This window comes from Rana temporaria, chromosome 11 (genome assembly GCF_905171775.1).
Source record: "Rana temporaria chromosome 11, aRanTem1.1, whole genome shotgun sequence".
NCBI lineage: Eukaryota > Metazoa > Chordata > Amphibia > Anura > Ranidae > Rana > Rana temporaria.
The window spans coordinates 151010443-151029759 of NC_053499.1; the positions used below are offsets into that span (position 1 = coordinate 151010443).

The 19317-nt window shown below is 47.3% G+C and overlaps 1 protein-coding gene across 1 annotated transcript in view; it reads left to right on the forward strand.

The window, feature by feature from the left end:
* The window catches only part of RHPN2 (rhophilin Rho GTPase binding protein 2), an 87291-nt gene that overhangs the window by 56675 nt on the left and 11299 nt on the right, over positions 1 to 19317 (forward strand). The window contains exons 6-10 of the mRNA XM_040329450.1: positions 5664 to 5788; positions 8179 to 8345; positions 14650 to 14837; positions 17890 to 18046; positions 18944 to 19063. Of these exons, the coding sequence (XP_040185384.1) occupies positions 5664 to 5788; positions 8179 to 8345; positions 14650 to 14837; positions 17890 to 18046; positions 18944 to 19063 (757 nt within the window). The remainder of the gene's footprint in view (positions 1 to 5663; positions 5789 to 8178; positions 8346 to 14649; positions 14838 to 17889; positions 18047 to 18943; positions 19064 to 19317) is intronic.

Below are 19317 nucleotides of genomic sequence, written 5' to 3' on the forward strand. Positions count from 1 at the left end.
CACTGATCACCAATGTAAGGGACATTCTTCTCACTGATCACCAATGTAAGGAACATTCTTCTCACTGATCACCAATGTAAGGAACATTCTTCCCACTGATCACCAATGTAAGGAACATTCTTCTCACTGATCACCAATGTAAGGAGCATTCTTCCCACTGATCACCAATGTAAGGGACATTCTTCCCACTGATCACCAATGTAAGGAACATTCTTCCCACTGATCACCAATGTAAGGGACATTCTTCTCACTGATCACCAATGTAAGGGACATTCTTCTCACTGATCACCAATGTAAGGGACATTCTTCTCACTGATCACCAATGTAAGGGACATTCTTCCCACTGATCACCAATGTAAGGAACATTCTTCTCACTGATCACCAATGTAAGGAACATTCTTCCCACTGATCACCAATGTAAGGAACATTCTTCCCACTGATCACCAATGTAAGGGACATTCTTCTCACTGATCACCAATGTAAGGAGCATTCTTCCCACTGATCACCAATGTAAGGGACATTCTTCTCACTGATCACCAATGTAAGGAACATTCTTCTCACTGATCACCAATGTAAGGAACATTCTTCCCACTGATCACCAATGTAAGGGACATTCTTCTCACTGATCACCAATGTAAGGGACATTCTTCCCACTGATCACCAATGTAAGGGACATTCTTCCCACTGATCACCAATGTAAGGGACATTCTTCCCACTGATCACCAATGTAAGGGACATTTTTCCCACTGATCACCAATGTAAGGGACATTCTTCCCACTGATCACCAATGTAAGGGACATTCTTCTCACTGATCACCAATGTAAGGGACATTCTTCCCACTGATCACCAATGTAAGGGACATTCTTCCCACTGATCACCAATGTAAGGAACATTCTTCTCACTGATCACCAATGTAAGGAACATTCTTCCCACTGATCACCAATGTAAGGAACATTCTTCTCACTGATCACCAATGTAAGGGACATTCTTCTCACTGATCACCAATGTAAGGGACATTCTTCTCACTGATCACCAATGTAAGGACCATTCTTCCCACTGATCACCAATGTAAGGAACATTCTTCTCACTGATCACCAATGTAAGGGACATTCTTCTCACTGACCACCAATGTAAGGGACATTCTTCCCACTGATCACCAATGTAAGGGACATTCTTCTCACTGATCACCAATGTAAGGAACATTCTTCCCACTGATCACCAATGTAAGGGACATTCTTCTCACTGATCACCAATGTAAGGGACATTCTTCTCACTGATCACCAATGTAAGGACCATTCTTCCCACTGATCACCAATGTAAGGAACATTCTTCTCACTGATCACCAATGTAAGGGACATTCTTCCCACTGATCACCAATGTAAGGGACATTCTTCCCACTGATCACCAATGTAAGGGACATTCTTCTCACTGATCACCAATGTAAGGGACATTCTTCCCACTGATCACCAATGTAAGGAACATTCTTCTCACTGATCACCAATGTAAGGAACATTCTTCCCACTGATCACCAATGTAAGGAACATTCTTCCCACTGATCACCAATGTAAGGGACATTCTTCTCACTGATCACCAATGTAAGGAGCATTCTTCCCACTGATCACCAATGTAAGGGACATTCTTCTCACTGATCACCAATGTAAGGAACATTCTTCTCACTGATCACCAATGTAAGGGACATTCTTCTCACTGATCACCAATGTAAGGGACATTCTTCCCACTGATCACCAATGTAAGGGACATTCTTCCCACTGATCACCAATGTAAGGAACATTCTTCTCACTGATCACTAATGTAAGGGACATTCTTCCCACTGATCACCAATGTAAGGGACATTCTTCTCACTGATCACCAATGTAAGGAGCATTCTTCTCACTGATCACTAATGTAAGGGGCATTTGACTTACTATTTCAGCTTCCTGTTCTTGCCAGTGTACAGTTGGCTGTAGATATAGTAATTTATTAGTTGGGTTTCATTGAAACCTAAAAGATACTTTAAGGGTTCCTCCACACTAAAAAGTATGAGAGGCTGAAGTATAATATGGACGCAATCACCTGATTGGTGGCTGGTCCTCCCCTCCATGTCTTCCTTCCCAGTTTTTGGTGTTTCTCAGAGGTGGGAGTCATGAAGAGACATCTGGTAGTTTTAATAAATCTCGATCTGAAAGTGAAAGAATTTTTTGGTGGAATTTTAGGAGAGGCGTTTGCCGGCCTCCCCTCCTGTGATAAAATACTGTGACCTAATTGCCGAGGAATCCGATCGGTTCCTTTGATGTAATATCGTAGAATTCCTGCCAATGTCTTATATGGACAGGAGGAGGATTTAGGAAATGTTCACAAGGCAGATTCTGGTCCTCGGCTCTTGTGATAGGACGGCCTCTTCAGGGGCGTACCTAGAGCATTTGGCACCCGGGGCGGATCCAATATCTGGCACCCGCCCCCCCCCCCACGTAAATATGTAAAAACTCCCCACTGTGCCCTCTGCATACCTCTGCATCCTTCAATATCTTTTTGTTACTACTGTGTACCCCTCTCCACAACTGCACCTCTGGACCCCTTTACATTGCACAGCACCCCGCACCTCTGGACCCCTTTACATTACACAGCACCCTGCACCTCTTTACATTACACAGCCCCCTGCATCACTGGACCCCTTTAAAATTACACAGCACCCTGCATCACTGGACTCCTTTACATCTCACAGCCCTATTCACCTCTGGACCCTTTTACATTACACAGCACCATGCACCTCTGGGCCCCTTTACATTACACAACACCCTGCACCTCTTTACATTACACAGCCCCTGCACCACTGGACCCCTTTACATCACATAGCCCCCTGCACCTCTGGACCCCTTTACATTACACAGCACCCTGCATCACTGGACCCCTTTACATTACACAGCACCCTACATCACTGGACCCCTTTACATTACACAGCACCCTGCATCACTGGACCCCTTTACATCTCATAGCACCCTAGATCTCTGGACCCTTTTACATTGCACAGCACCCTGCATCACTGCACCCCTTTTACATTACACAGCCGCCTGCACCTCTGCACCCCTTTACATCACATAGCCCCCTGCACCTCTGGACCCTTTTACACTACACAGCCCTCTGCACCCCTTTACATTACACAGCACCCTGCATCACTGCACCCCTTTTACATTACACAGCCACCTGCACCTCTACCGCCCCCCCCCACTTGTCACCATCCCGATTTTGTTTTAAATCTGGATGGTGTCACCCCTCTAGCGGGTTATTGGGCCCCATTGTTGGTGTCATTGAGCCCCATCACTGATGTTATTGGGCCCCATCGTTGGTGTCATTGAGAGGAATTGTGCCCATCACTAATGTTGTTGTGCTCCATCGTTGGTTTTATTGAGAAGAATTGTGCCCCATCACAGATGTTGTTGGGCTCCATTGTCAGTGGGAGAGATTTTGCCCCATCGTTGGTGTCATTACGAGGAATTGTGCCCTCTCCATTGATGTGAAGGGGGGGGGGGGGGGAGGATTTCCCTATTGTTGGTATTAGTGGATGAAATGGTGCCAAGGGCCAGATAAAAGCAAGCAAGGGGCCGCATCTGGGTCTCGGGCCACAGTTTGGAGACCACTGATATACATTGTGCCTGATACCAAAGTTCTCCTGAAGAAGCCGTTTAAACGGCGAAACATGTAGAGACCAATCAGTTTTGCACCTTTTTTTGTTTTTATAACAATCCATTATTTTCAATGTCATCTTATCCTATATATTCATTCTATATCAATTTTAACGTATTACATTTATATTTTTCTACACTTTTTGTTTTTCTTGCGCCTAAAAAGTCCCAGAAACCTTGTTTTCATATATTGTTCAGTAGCAATTAATAATAAATGCATTAATATTGCGAAAAAAAATGTGAATTTAATATATATATATATATATATATATATATATATATATATATATATATATATATATATATATATATTTTCGCAATTTAGCATTGAAACTGTAATCAGTGCTTCACGGGTGCAATGCACAGCCCCCTGCAGACTATTCCTCCATCTACAGGTCTGTACAGAGGTACAGACCTTTGGTTATGGCGCTGAAAGAAGTAATTAATGGACTACAAGTGTGATGACGTCCAGTGCTGGGATAAGGTCACCTAGAGCCCGGGGCGAACATGCCAAACTGCGCCGATAGACGTATGAGCGTTATGTGTCAGCAAAAATCCCCGCACAAAAACACTGAGCACCAATCTGCATGCTTGCCCCCCCCCCCCCCCAAGCAAAAATTCTCCCTCCTCCCAGTACAAATCTGCCTCCCTACTGAAAATCCCCATCCTCACTGCTTGTCAAGTGCTCTCTGAGGAGCGATCCAAACGCGGATCACTCTTCAGAAAGCAACACTCACGTGAACGAGCCCTTACACTGATTTTGTAGATTTCACTTGCCTGTCCCCAGTTTAGCATGCTCTTGGCTGTGCGGCTGAGCTGCACAGAATTTCCCCCCCCGGACCTGCGGTTGCTCTCTTCAATCCTATAGAGAGTATGGGCCAGATTCACAAAGAGATACGACGGTGTATTATCTACAGATACACCATCGTATCTCTGACTTACACTGGTCCTATCTATGCGCCTGATTCATAGAATCGGTTACGCATAGATAGGGCTAGATCCGACAGTGTTACACTGTCGGATCTTTTTTTCAATTTAAAAATGGCGCCGGGGGCGTTCCCGCTGATTTACGATAAATATGTAAATCAGCGAGATACGCAAATTCACGAACGTACGCGAACCCGTCGCAGTGTACTTACGTCGTTTCCGTAGCGGTTTTCCGTCGTATACTTACCCCTTCTTTTATCAGGCGCAGCCAATGTTAAGTATAGCCGGCGTTCCCGCGTCGAATTTGAATTTTCCTACGTCGTTTGCGTACGCCGATTCACGAACACGCGCGTCGCAAGTCCCGCTCACGTCGCAACCACTGACGTCCTAGTGACGTCAGTGGGAGCAATGCACGCCGGGAAATTCCACGGACGACGCATGCGCATTTAAATCGGCGCGGGAACGCGCCTGATTTAAATATGACACTCCCCTAGCCGCGGAATTTGAATTCCGCCGGGGGATTTAGGATCCGCCGTCGCAAGTTTGGAGGTAAGTGGTTTGTGAATTAGCCACTTGCCTCCTAAACTTGCGGGAGCGGATCTTAATTCACGTAGATCCGCTGCGCTACGTGAATCTGGCTATATATATATATATATATATATATATATATATATATATATATATATATATATATATATATATATATATATATATATATATATATATATATATATATATATATATATATATATATATATATAAATATTTATATATATAATTATATATATAATTATATATATATAGGGGTCAGGTAAGTATAAAGCTGGGGGTTGCAAAAGTAGGTGAGACCTCAGTTACACTTTAACCCACCTGGTCTGCAGCCATCCAGCGCAGAAGGAGGTGAATGAGTCACGTTGTGTTGCGTTGCATATTTTTTTTAGCAGATAAACAGCATTTTTATCTAGCTGTTAGGATAGGAGTTGCCCCTTTCAAAGTGCATTGTCAGCATATTTGAGATTGCGGAAGGTTTAACGCTTGTTCTCTCCTCGTTTGCAGGCATGTCGGACGCCCAGCAGAGATGAATCTGGAATAGATATGCTAATAAGTTATTTCCAACAGCTCGGCTTCCTTGAGAACCGGTTCTTCCCCGCCAGCAGGAACATGGGGGTCCTCTTCACGTGGTACGTTCACATGTGCAATTTTTAAAGTGTATCAAAAGCCAAAGGGCTAGATTCGCGTAGGGGGACGCAAGTTTGTGCGGGCGTAGCGTATCCTATTTACGCTACGCCTCCGCAACTTTGACGGGCAAGTGCAGTATTCACAAAGCACTTGCTCCATAAGTTGCGGCGGCGTAGCGTAAATCTGCCGGCGTAAGCGCGCCGAATTCAAATTGTCAAGAGGTGGGCGTGTTTTGTGCAGATAAAACATGACCCCACGTAAATGACGTTTCTCACGAACGGCGCATGCGCCGGCCGTGAACGTATCCCAGTGCGCATGCTCCTAATCACGTCGCAAATAGTCAATGCTTTCGACGTGAACGTAATTTACGCAAAGCCCTATTCGCGAACGACTTGCGCAAACGACGTAAAATTTTCTAAATTCGACGCGGGAACGACCTCCATACTTAACATTGGCTATGCCTCATATAGCAGGAGTAATCTTACGCCGGAAAAAGCTTTACGCAAACGACGTAAAAAAATCCGCCGGGCGCACGTACGTTTCTGAATCGGCGTACCCAGCTCATTTGCATATTCTACGCTGAAATCGACGGCAGCGCCACCTAGCGGCCAGTGTAAATATGCACCCTAAGATATGCCAGTCGGATCTTAGCCTAATTTCGGCGTATCTTGCTTTCTGAATACAGAAAGAAGATACGCTCCGTGTAATGGCTTTGTGTTTCCTTTTTCCGCGGTATATTATGGCCTCAGAACAGCTTTTAAAGCTGAAGTCCATTTCTAAGGTTCCTATGCGGTGCCGGGGGTTACATGCGTGTTATTTTGTGTAGGGTATCATTAAAAACAGTTTTACTGCTTTTAGTTCTGCTTTAATTGATGCCTATGACTCAGGCATGGTCAGCGCTTGTTCAGCCCTACAAAGTGAACCGCCAAGTCCGTGTATGGCCGGCTGGCTGACCACAAATGATTATGGCTTCTTTTTCTTCCCCACATCAATGGGGCGAGGTCATACATTTAAAGGAAGGCAATAAAAGGAAAGAATATTCTGATTTGAAGATTATAAGATGGGTGCTGGTTTAAAAACTATACTTGTAGAGCATTCATTATAAATGAGAGAAGATGTCGGTATTGATATGGTAGAGAAGGACAACTGACCCGAAGTATATTCAAAGGCATATTATATATTTATATATATATATATATATATATACATACATACCGTATTTATTGCGGTGTAACGCGCTCCCGCGTATACTGCGCACCCCTAAAGTGGCCCCCAATCCTGTGGAAAAAACGTTTTTTTTGTACTTGGTTTTGGTGTCTTGCGCGGCGTCCATCGGCGGCCTCGTCGGGTCCGGCGTCCGTCTGCGGCTTCAGGTGTCCTCTTCGTCGGGTCCGGGGTCCGTCTGCGGGCTTCGGGTGTCCTCTTCGTCGGGTCCGGCGTCCTTCTGCGGCTTCGGGTGTCCTCTTCGTCGGGTCCGGGGTTCCGTCTGCGGGCTTCTGGTGTCCTCTTCTTCGGGTCCAGTCTGCGGCGTCCTCGCGTCCTCCCCGCTCGTTTCCCGCGCCGAGTTTTGAATGCTGCGCGGACATATACCGAGCGCAGTACACTCGTGTATTGTCGGGCAGGCTCGGCAACACTCGCGCTCACGTCCTGTACGTCCAGGACGTGAGTGCGGAAGGAGGCGAGACTGGCCGACTATACCCGAGTGTACTGCGCTCGGTATATGTCGGCGCAGTATTCAAAACTCGGCGCGGGAAAGCGGGTATCGGCGTATACCTCGCACCCACGATTTTGCCTTGATTTTCAGGGCACAAAAGTGCGCGGTATACGCCGATAAATACGGTATATCATTTTTTTATTTTTTTTTATTGGAGAAGTGTTCAAGCCCCTGCCAGGTCACCTATGTCCCATTTGGGAGATTGCCTTACTTCCTGTCCTGTAGACACAAGGTAATGAGAAGAAGACCCTTTTCGCCACAAGTGTCAAATACTAGGCCCGCGGGACAAATCCGGGCAATTTCATGTGGCCCTCGCACCTCTCCTGAAGCTGCAGGAGAGCTCCAGCCCTCCTCTAGACCCTTACTTTCTGCTTTCAAGCAATGCATCCAGCTTCTTCCCAGCAGCAGCATAAGGAAAGGGGGGTGCACTGTGATCTAAGGGAGAGTGGGGGACTCGACTTCTGATGGTGGGGTGGCTCTTGTCATCTAATATATGGGGAGGGGATGCGCTGGACATCTAATCTTACAGATACAACCGGCCCTTTTGAGGGCACTCATAATGCTGATGCGGCCCACGATGAAATTGTGTTTGACACCCCTGCTCTTAGCCAAGTGCCCTCAGTGGAAGAATTCCTTCCGTATTAAATGGTTAAATTTTGCCTTGTTCTTCTGTTTTAGGTACGACTCATTCACTGGTGTTCCCGTCAGCCAGCCCAACATTTATCTCGAGAAGGCCAGCATTCTCTTCAACATCGGTGCGCTCTACACCCAGATCGGTACACGCTGCAACAGGCAGACGAAGAGCGGCCTGGAGGAAGCGGTCACTATGTTCCAGAAAGCTGCAGGTAACAAGATTGACATCATAACGAGGTCAAGTTTACTATGACTTTAAGGCCTGGTTCACGCTGGTACGATTTGAGATGCCAAATCGCACCTTAAATCTGCGGAATTTGACGGCAATTGTCACCGTCCTAATCGGTGCGGCGCTGCACCGATTTCAAAGAGTAGTTCTTGTACTACTTTTTGCAATTTCGGGCCGCGATTTACATTGATATCTGTGCAGAAACCTGCTCGTGTAACTCTGCAAGGGGCGGGTGTATTCACGCTCCCGATGCTCGTGTAACTCTGCAAGGGGCGGGTGTATTCGCGCTCCCGATGCTCGTGTAACTCTGCAAGGGGCTGGTGTATTCGCGCTCCCGATGCTCGTGTAACTCTGCAAGGGGCGGGTGTATTCACGCTCCCGATGCTCGTGTAACTCTGCAAGGGGCGGGTGTATTCGCGCTCCCGATGCTCGTGTAACTCTGCAAGGGGCGGGTGTATTCACGCTCCCGATGTTCGTGTAACTCTGCAAGGGGCGGGTGTATTCACGCTCCCGATACTCGTGTAACTCTGCAAGGGGCGTGTGCATTCACGCTCCCGATGTTCTTGCAACTTTTAAAGGGGCGGGTGTAGTATTGGTTGAACTCTGCAAGGAGTCTGTTTCATTTAAAGAAGAGGCCGTATTGTATAATGATGGGTAGAGCTAAAACGATGGGGGTGTTTTTTCTCGAAGGGGCGGATGAATCAATAATACATCCGCCCCTTTTGAGAAATCCACCCCCATCGTATGAGCTCTGCCCATCATTGTACAATACGGCCTCTTCTGTAGGCACCCGCCCCTTGCAGAGTTCAATCAGTAAGACACCCGCCCCTTGCAGAGTTCAATCAGTAAGACACCCGCCCCTTGCAGAGTTCAATCAGTAAGACACCCGCCCCTTGCAGAGTTCAATCAGTAAGACACCCGCCCCTTGCAGAGTTCAATCAGTAAGACACCCGCCCCTTGCAGAGTTCAATCTGTAAGACACCCGCCCCTTGCAGAGTTCAATCTGTAAGACACCCGCCCCTTGCAGAGTTCAATCTGTAATACACCCGCCCCTTGCAGAGTTCAATCTGTAATACACCCGCCCCTTGCAGAGTTCAATCTGTAATACACCCGCCCCTTGCAGAGTTCAATCTGTAATACACCCGCCCCTTGCAGAGTTCAATCAGTAATACACCCGCCCCTTGCAGAGTTCAATCTGTAATACACCCGCCCCTTGCAGAGTTCAATCTGTAATACACCCGCCCCTTGCAGAGTTCAATCTGTAATGCACCCGCCCCTTGCAGAGTTCAATCTGTAATGCACCCGCCCCTTGCAGAGTTCAATCTGTAATGCACCCGCCCCTTGCAGAGTTCAATCAGTAAGACACCCGCCCCTTGCAGAGTTCAATCAATAATAAACCTGCCCCTTACAGAGTTGCACGAGCATCAGGAGCGTGCGCGAACGTGAGCGCGTGGCAGAATGTCCTCTTTTTTTGCGCCGTGTACAGCTGTTCATGTTCGAAAAACTTTCGACCGCCTCCGTAGTGCACCATGCTGCGCCAGCGCAGTACGGGGGGGGGGCCTTATTTGACGGGGGGGGGGGTCATTTCTCGTCAAAACACCGGCACAGGCTAAGCCCCCCTTATTGGTAATACCGGTGTGAACTCTCCTTTATGGGGTCAGTTTGAAAACCTCTGCGTTAGCCAGTTCTAAAAAGAACAAATGATTAGTTTCAGAGATTTCTGAGAAGTCGGACAATGAAGGTTATCAGCTGCCGAGTGTTTATTGTATTTATTGTGGAAGCTGGTTAATGAATCACGGAGGGACCTTTGTACCTGCTGCTGCTGCTGCTCTCTCCTCTCCTACCACCTCCCAGATTCCAGCAGACAAACCTGAACTACTAGTGACCTTCATGTAAAAGTAACATATCTGACATTCTTTGCAGGAGCATCTCCCATGTGCTTTTCAATGACCGTGATTGATTCTCCACCAGAGAATATTTGGTGAAAATCACATTCACTTTATAAATAAATATAATAGATAAAAATATAAAAAATATTGCTGTACATATATCTCAAGCATTTGCACAGTCAGTACATAATTTGTCTGTTTATTTTGGATAATCATCATTGCCATCTAGTGGTCATATTGTGATAATTTCTTAAAATGCCTCAGTTGAGGAATATACTTCATTATGGCCACTAGATGGAGCTGACAATCATAAAAATATAAACCTTTTAGACACATTGGGCCAGATTCAAGAAGCAATTGCGCTCGTGTAACCATAGGTTACACGGCGCAATTGCTTACTTGCTCCGGCGTAGCGAATGCTCCTGATTCAGGAACATCGCTACGCCGACTGCAGCCTAAAATCTGTGTGGCATAAGGCTCTTATGCCACGCAGATTTTAGGCTGCATTCTAGCGATGACCGCTAGGGGGCGCTCCCATTGTGATCAGCGTATAGTATGCAAATTGCATACTAACACCGATTCACAAAGTTGCGCGGGCCCTGCGTACGCACGGTACGGAGTTTCCGTACGGCATCTTTAGCGTAAGGCTGCTCCTGCTAATAGCAGGCGCAGCCAATGCTAAAGTATAGCCACCCTTCCCGCGCCGTGAAATTTGAATTTCACGGCGTTTGCGTAAGTGAAACGCGCTGGACGCCATTCACGTTCACTTAGAAGCAAATGACGTCCTTGCGACGTCATTTGCCGCAATGCACGTCGGGAAAGTTTCCCGACGGAGCATGCGCTGAACGCTCGGCGCGGGAGCGCGCCTAATTTAAATGATTCCCGCCCCCGGCGGGATCATTTACATTGCGCGCGCTTACGCCGGGCAATTTTGCCGGCGCGCCCTCGCAATTTACGGAGCTACTGCTCCGTGAATCGAGGGCAGCGCAAAATATTTGTGTGGGCGCAGGGCAAAATCGCTGCCCTGTGCCTGCGCAAATAAAGCGCAATTCTACTTGAATCTGGGCCATTATATAGATTATGGGGGGATTTACTAAAACGGGTGCACACAGACTCTGGTGTAGCTGTGCATGGTAACCAATCGGCTTCCAACTTCAGCTTGTTCAGTTAAAGGGGTTGTAAAGAAACGTTTATTTAAAAAAAAAAAAAAAATGTTATACTTTCCTCCAGAAAAAAAAAATGTTTTGCTATCCAAAGTTAAAATGACAACAAGGGCAGAAGATTTAATAGATGGAAAGTTGAAAAAAAATACTGAAAGACTATTTCCTGAACTGGATGAATGTTTTTTATTGACTTAAAATAAAATCATACCGAATTTGGCCACTAGATGGCACCAAGTATCTTAAGAACTTGGCACCATCTAGTGGCCAATGCAGTGTTTTACCATTTGAAAATCATTGGAATACATTCCTCCGACACAGTAAATGACCTAAAAGCAATCCTTTGTTTTGTTTTTTTCACCCATGTGCACCGATTAAATGTACATGCATTCTCCAGGATGAATAGCGTTGCAATTTTTTTTTAAATGAACACACCCCTTAGAGTTTACATTGGCTTTTAAAGTTTATTGAAAGTGACACTAAATAAACAGATGTCATTTAGTGATGAGATGATGTGTTGATGGATTGAAAACTTAGCACCCATCCTGTTAATATTGTGTCACTGCCTGAGCCTCTGTGACTTGCCGGACCGGTTGCAGGGAAAGTCCTGGAACTGGCTGCTGTTTACATTGTGTGTTTTGTGGCAACTGAGCTACGTGCCGCTAAGGAAGGCGGTCTGATAATGGAGAGATATGAGAATGGACGGGCTGTTTGGTTCTAACGAAACGCGCAGAGATTGCCATCGGTCAACGGGCAACAGAGTTTGTTGACTCCTCGAGTAGTCCTCCGCTTGAAAGCGTAACTCCAGGCAAATACCACACCCTTTAGTACAGATAGGCTTTCTTTGAAAAGAAGAAAAGGCTGAATACAGCGAATATAACTACCTGAAAGTATATTTATATTTTCTGCTTACAATCCCCTACACACCAGTTATCAGACTGAGCGTGAGAGAGGTTCTGCCCCATTGGTTCTCAATCTCCGGGACATGGTTTGCTGTGGCCTCTCTTCTCCCACGTCTTCAGCTAGCTGTAGATCCCCCTAACCTACCACAGTACACCCCAGCTCTCATAGTGCTTCCATCATTTCTCACAGTGCCCCTCAACTCCCCATAGTGCCCCCAGAGAGCCCTCAACCCCCACACTGTTCCCAATCCTTCTACAGTACCACCTGGCCTACTAGAGAGCCTCCAGCCCCCTAGCCCAAGTAGTGCCTTCCAGTCCACTGACAGCTATCAGTGTTCACCAACCCCCCCATAGTGCCATAATGCCTCCACAGAGCCTCCCAATCTCCAGCAGTGTCCCACAGTGCCTACTAGCGCAAGCACTGCCCTCTAGTCTCCTACAGTGCCTCTCAACCCCCCACAATGCCCTTAGACCCTCTGACAGCCCTCAACCGCCACCATGTTCCCCAACCTCCCATAGTGCCATAATGCCTCCACAGAGCCTCCCAACCTCCAGCAGTGTCCCACAGTGCCTACTAGCGCAACCAGTGCCCTCTAGTCTCCTACAGTGCCTCTTAACCCCCCACAGTGCCCTTAGACCCTCTGACAGCCCTCAACCGCCACAGTGTTCCCCAACCTCCCATAGTGCCATAATGCCTCCACAGAGCCTCCCAATCTCCAGCAGTGTCCCCCAGTGCCTACTAGCGCAAGCAGTGCCCTCTAGTCTCCTACAGTGCCTCTCAACCCCCCACAGTGCCCTTGGACCCTCTGACAGCCCTCAACCGCCACAGTGTTCCCCAACCTCCCATAGTGCCTTAATGCCTCCACAGAGCCTCTCAACCTCCAGTAGCGTCCCACAGTGCCTACTAGCCCAAGCAGTGCCCTCCAGTCTCCTACAGTGCCTCGCAACCCCCTACAGTTTCCCTAGGTCCACTGATGGCTATCAGCCACCACAGTGTTCCCCGTCCTCCCATAATGCCTCCACTGAGCCTCCCAACCTCCATCAGTATCCCACAGTGCTTACTAGCCCAAGCAGTGCCCTCCAGTCCTGTACAGTGCCTCTCAACCTCCCCCCACAGTGCCCTTAGGCTCACTCACAGCCCTCAGCCGCCATACTGTTCACAAACCCCCTCAGTGCCATAGTGCCTCCACAGAGCCTCACAACCTCCAGTAGTGTCCCACAGTGCCAACTAGCCCAAGCAGTGCCCTCTAGTCTCCTACGGTGCCTCTCGCCCCTCTAAAGTGCCCTAGGCCGTCTGACAGCCCTCAGCCACCCACAGTGTTCCTACAAAGCCTCCAGCCTCCTGGAGAGACCCTTGCCCTTCCACAAATCTCATCCCTGATGGAGGGACACACCCCTGCCTCTAAGGATGGGGGAAAAGGGTCTGTAGCTAATTTATTATTAGTACATCATTAAGTGTGTTGTTTTTTTTTTTTTTTAATGCAAGCAGTGAAAGTACCTGAATTTTCCTTGGAATTTGCATTTTGCAGTCTCTATACAGCAGAGCTCAGAGGAGGGATGGGGAAGCAGTACAATAAGTCAACCAGGTGTGCTGCAGTGTATGGAGAATACTGACAGGAAGAGAGAGCTGAGTGACCGAGAGATGAGCTCACCTGCAGAGGCGGCTCTAGGCTTTATGAGGCCTTAGGCAAAACTTGACATGGGACCCCATTCACACCCATGATGGGGAAAAATAATTCAAGGACAAGAGCCTCTTCCCCACAACCCTGGCCGGTGGTTGTGGGGGTCTGCGGGCAGGGGGGATTATCAGAATCTGGAAGCCCCCTTTAACAAGGCTGCCCCACAGATCCTGCTTTTTAATAACTAAGGGGTGGGGGCCACCCGGTGAAGTCACCTGGTAAAACCCGCCCCCTTGTGATGTCATTGACTGAGGGCATGCTGGGTTATTGACGTCACAAGGGGTGGTGTCACCAATATTCACTGGTTGTTGTTAGGGACGCTGGCGGCCCCCGTTTCTGAGTCAGGGCTCTTAACGCTGCCTGAGCACAGCAGCCTTAAGGTCCCCTGTCCCTCCAAACTGGGGTAATGCATTGGGTAAGTTAGGTGGCCGCGAGGCCCCTGTTAGTGCAAAACCTTTGGCGACCGCCTAATTAAAGAGCCGCCTCTACTCATAGGTTTACTGCTTAGTCATGGGCTTAACATTGACAATTAATGTTAACATCAAGATGATCTTTTTCCTGTAAATGATCGATTTTTTTACTTTTAAAAGAACATTTTTCAATGAAAAGTATTCAGACATGACAAACTTTCTACAATCTCCTTTCCTTCTCTTCCAGGAGCTCTTAGCTACCTGAAGGAAACCTTCACACACACCCCCAGCTATGACATGAGTCCAGCCATGTTGGGTGCCCTCATTAAAATGCTGCTGGCAGAAGCTCACGAGTGTCACTTCGAGCAGACGATCCTGTCCGGGGTCCATAATGAATTCTGCACATTGGCTAAGGTGGCGCAAGAGGCAGCAAAGGTATTTTTTTTTTTTAAATATGAAAAATCAAAAATGCATGTATATTCATTCTATGTGAATGGGGCAATATCAAAGATTCTGAAGCTATAATCTGAATTTTGTGTGAATGCAGAAAATACTGCATTATGGCCACTAGAAGGAGCTGATGAGCATATCTATTTCCTATGATAGTCAGCACCATCTAGTGGCCATAATGCTGTACAGTTGCACAGAATCAAAAAAGTGCCTGTTTTTACGGGTTGCCCCTAGAAATATGGGCGGTTGATAACACTGGTCCCCCCCCCCCCCCCCCCCCCCCGTCCCCCCGACTGTCCAGGACTTCAGCCTCTCACTGCACTCTGCACTTGATCACTGCCTTAGGCCTAACCTTGAACCGTTCCTTATAAGTAACTGATATAGCCAGATTCAGATAGACTGGCTTAATTTTGAGGCGGCGTAGGGTATCGCCTATACGCTACGCCGCCGTAAGTCAGAGAGGCAAGTGCTGTATTCACAAAGCACTTGCCTCCTAAGTTACGGCGGCGTAGCGTAAATGGGCCGGCCTAAGCGCACCTAATTCAAATGATGAACAGGGGGGCGTGTTTTATGTTAATAACTAGTGACCCGACGTGATTGACGTTTTTAACTAACGGCGCATGCGCCGTTCGTGGACATATCCCAGTGTGCATTGCTCCAAAATACGCTGCAAGGACGTATTGGTTTTGACGTGAACGTAAATTACGTCCAGCCCTATTCACGGCCGACTTACACAAACGACGTAAAAATTTCAAAATTCGACGCGGGAACGACGTCCATACTTGGCTAGGCCAGCTTTTTGTTTGACTAACTTTACGCCGGAAAAAGCCTTACGTAAACGACGTAAAAAAATGCGCCGGGCGCACGTACGGTTCTGAATCGGCGTATCTAGCTCATTTACATATTCTACACAGAAATCAACGGAAGCGCCACCTAGCGGCCATCGTAAATATTGCACCCTAAGATACGACGGCGTAGGAGACTTGCGCCGCTCGTATCTTAGCCTAATTTAAGCGTATCTGGTTTCCAGAATACGCTTAAATGTACGACGGCGTAGATTCAGAGTTACGACGGCGTATCTACTCATACGCCGGCGTAAACGTCTCTGAATCTAGCGAATAGTGTTTTAGGAAACTTTTCTGTCATCAGTAAATTCTCCAAGTCCGAGGGAAAGGATTCATTCTTTGGTCTTGTTCTTGAATCGGGATTGGAATGCATGACGCAATTGAAGATATCTATTAAGTATTGTGAATTGGGTAGGTCAGGTCTGGCCTTGAGCCAATAGACTTCTTGTTAAATATCTCTTGGAAATCTCGTTTTTATGGATCTGTAGGAAAATAAAAGACGTTCTCACAGTAACCAACACCTGAGTGCTGTAGGTGTGCACGTAGAAGGAATCCTATCTCTAGGTATCGGTTAATCATTCCCTCAATGGTTATTGCTGGAACTGTAATGGGAAATTAAAGGGGAAACATTAGTCAAAAAATGAAGTCCTGCTAGATGACGTCAGGCCGGCCCCTTTTGTAGGTATAGCTATCAGTGGTGCCCAGGGCTGGACTGGGACAGAAATTTGGCCCTGGACTTCATCCAGACTGGCCCACTTTGACAGGTCTCTCCCATGGCGGCCAGACAACTCCCGCAAGGGTCACCCAAGCCCCCTCTCCCCCTTCACTAGACAGTAGCCGTTCCATTTATTAGAGTAGAACGGCTGGTACTGGTACTCTTATAGGCAGTACCAGTGGGGAAGCTAGACATTATTTCACCCGGGGCAAAGAATCAGTTTGGTGCCCCCCCCTTATGGGACAAGATTAGGCAGAAGTGAGAAACTCCCAGGCCGTAGCTGTTGAGTCAGCTGTCTGTCCCCTCCCCCCATGCTCCTCTGGTCCTCCCCCCCTGCTTCCCCCCCCCCCCAGGTGAGCGCTGCGGGGAGGAAGAGACAGAGGAGCGGAGGGACGCGGCATTCTGCTGTCACTGAGGCTGGCCCACTGAGCCATCGGCCCACCGGGAAACTCCCTGTAGTCCCAATGGCCAGTCCATCCCTGGTGGTGGCTGGTGCTCAACATTTTTCGGGGGAGCGCAAAAAACTAAAAAAAAAAAATCAATTGCAGCCAGTGTGCCCCCCCCCCGAAATGCAGCCAGTGTGCCCCCCCCCGAAATGCAGCCAGTGTGCCCCCCCCCCCGAAATGCAGCCAGTGTGCCCCCCCCCCGAAATGCAGCCAGTGTGCCCCCCCCGAAATGCAGCCAGTGTACCCCTCCCCCGAAATGCAGCCAGTGTGCCCCCCCTCAAATGCAGCCAGTGTGCCCCCCCCCCCCCAAATGCAGCCAGACTCACTATTAATACATGCCATAGAATGGGTGTGCCCCCTGTGTCTGTTCGCCCCCTTGCTCGTATGCACCCAGGGCAGCTGTCCCTCCTGACCACCCCTTGTCATCTGATAAAACTCTTTTTATGAACTCTCAGAAGTAATTTATGTTTATTGTCCCTTTTGTGGAGGTTCACCCGAAAAGTTCATTTTTAACATTAGATTGAGGCTCATTTTGTCAAGGGGAATCGGGTAGTTTTTTTTAAATCTAAGCAGTACTTAGAGAGCGATCTTCTCCGCCGCTTCCGGGTATGGGCTGCGGGACTTGGCGTTCCTATTTGATTGACATGCTTCCGACGGTCGCATACATCGCGTCACGATTTTCCGAAAGTAGCCGAACGTCGGTGCGCAGGCGCCGTATAGAGCCGCACCGACGTTCGTCTTCTTTCGGCTACTCGTGACGCGATGTATGCGACCGTCGGAAGCCTGTCAATCAAATAGGAACGCCCAGTCCCGAAGACCATACCCGGAAGCGGCGGAGAAGATCGCTCTCTAAAACGGTAAGTACTGCTCGGATTTTTAAAAAAACACCCGATTCCCCTTCACAAAATGAGCCTCAATCTAATGTTAAAAAAAAAATTATTCGGGTGAACTCCCGCTTTAAGTGCATAAACTCTTGCATTGCTCTTGTGATCTGATTGATGCTCACGTATTTCTCCTTGATTTGCCTGCAGGTCAGCGAGATTCACACGCAAGTGTACAACGCCATGAACCAGGCTCCCATCAAGGAGAACGTGCCCTACTCCTGGTCCGTCATGGTGCAAGTAAAAGCCGAACATTACAAAGCACTGGCTCACTATTTCGTGGCGATTGTGCTCATCGAACATCAGTGTAAGTATCAACAGCACTAAAATTGTTTATAAAGGACAGCACCACATCCCCGTAATAGTATCAAAAATAAAGAATGTATGGGAAAAAGGGACTTTTGAATCGCAACATCTTACAATAAAACACAATTTCTTTATTTAAAGTCAACCCTTGTAAAAAAAAAAAAAAAAAAATGTTGTCGCCCAACATAGCAAAAAAACACCAACATACAACATAGACATTATAACATTGATATGACATAACAAGACATTGTATCATGAAATACTGATTTCTTGTAGCCGACGTGTTTCTTGGACTTAATTTACTTCTTCAGGAGCCATGAGAATACTTATACACAAGACAATCTAAACTAACATAATTAATAACAAGTTCAACATCCCAGTATAACTAAACTAGGGTGACCTTCCAATGGGCTTTTTTTTTTTTTTACAATTTTTGACTTTAAAATAACTATCACTGCAAACAAATAAGTAATTGCTATGATCATCAGCACGGTCTAGTGCCCATAATGAGCTATTTACGCATCTACCTCTATTTTGTATAAATAAATAGCATTTAACCTGGAGAGAAAATTGTCTAATGGCTTTTGATTTCCCCCCCATTCTCACATAATGAATGTACATGCAGTTTCAGAGTCTAAAACTATTTTGTAAATACTACCCTTGTTATACTAGTCAGTGGATTATTCTCACGTTGTCACATAAAATACTGTATGATAATTGTCTTGCGGTATGTATCTGTGTGACTGTCAGCTCCTCCAGGGCGGAGTCTGATGTGAATAGCCTTCTACAGGACTGCAGAATATATTGGTGCTACCTAATTAAAATACCGAACTCCTTATTATACTAGTCATTAGACTTTTCAGATGCCGTCATATAACCGTCTAATTCTTTGCTACAGTGGGCCGACACGATGATGAAGACAGACAGGAGAAGGCCTTGTCCCAGCTCTATGACCGCATACCGGAGGGACTGACGGCCATGAATATACTGAAAGACAAACAACAGAGGACAGAGCTAGGTGAGCCAAAAACTCATCACCTGTTATGGGTTCCAGCTGAGCGCAGAGACATATAAAGACGCGACTCCCTTGCACGTGGGGGCCCTCTAGCTGCGGGGCGTTGTAATGCACCAGATGCAGCACCCAGCCCTGTTTCCTGCAGCCTGTCAAATCGCTAGATTCAGAAAGATTTACGCCGGCGTATCAGTAGATACGCCGACGTAACTCTGAATCTGCGCCGTCGTAAGTTTAAGTGTATTCTCAAACTGAGATAC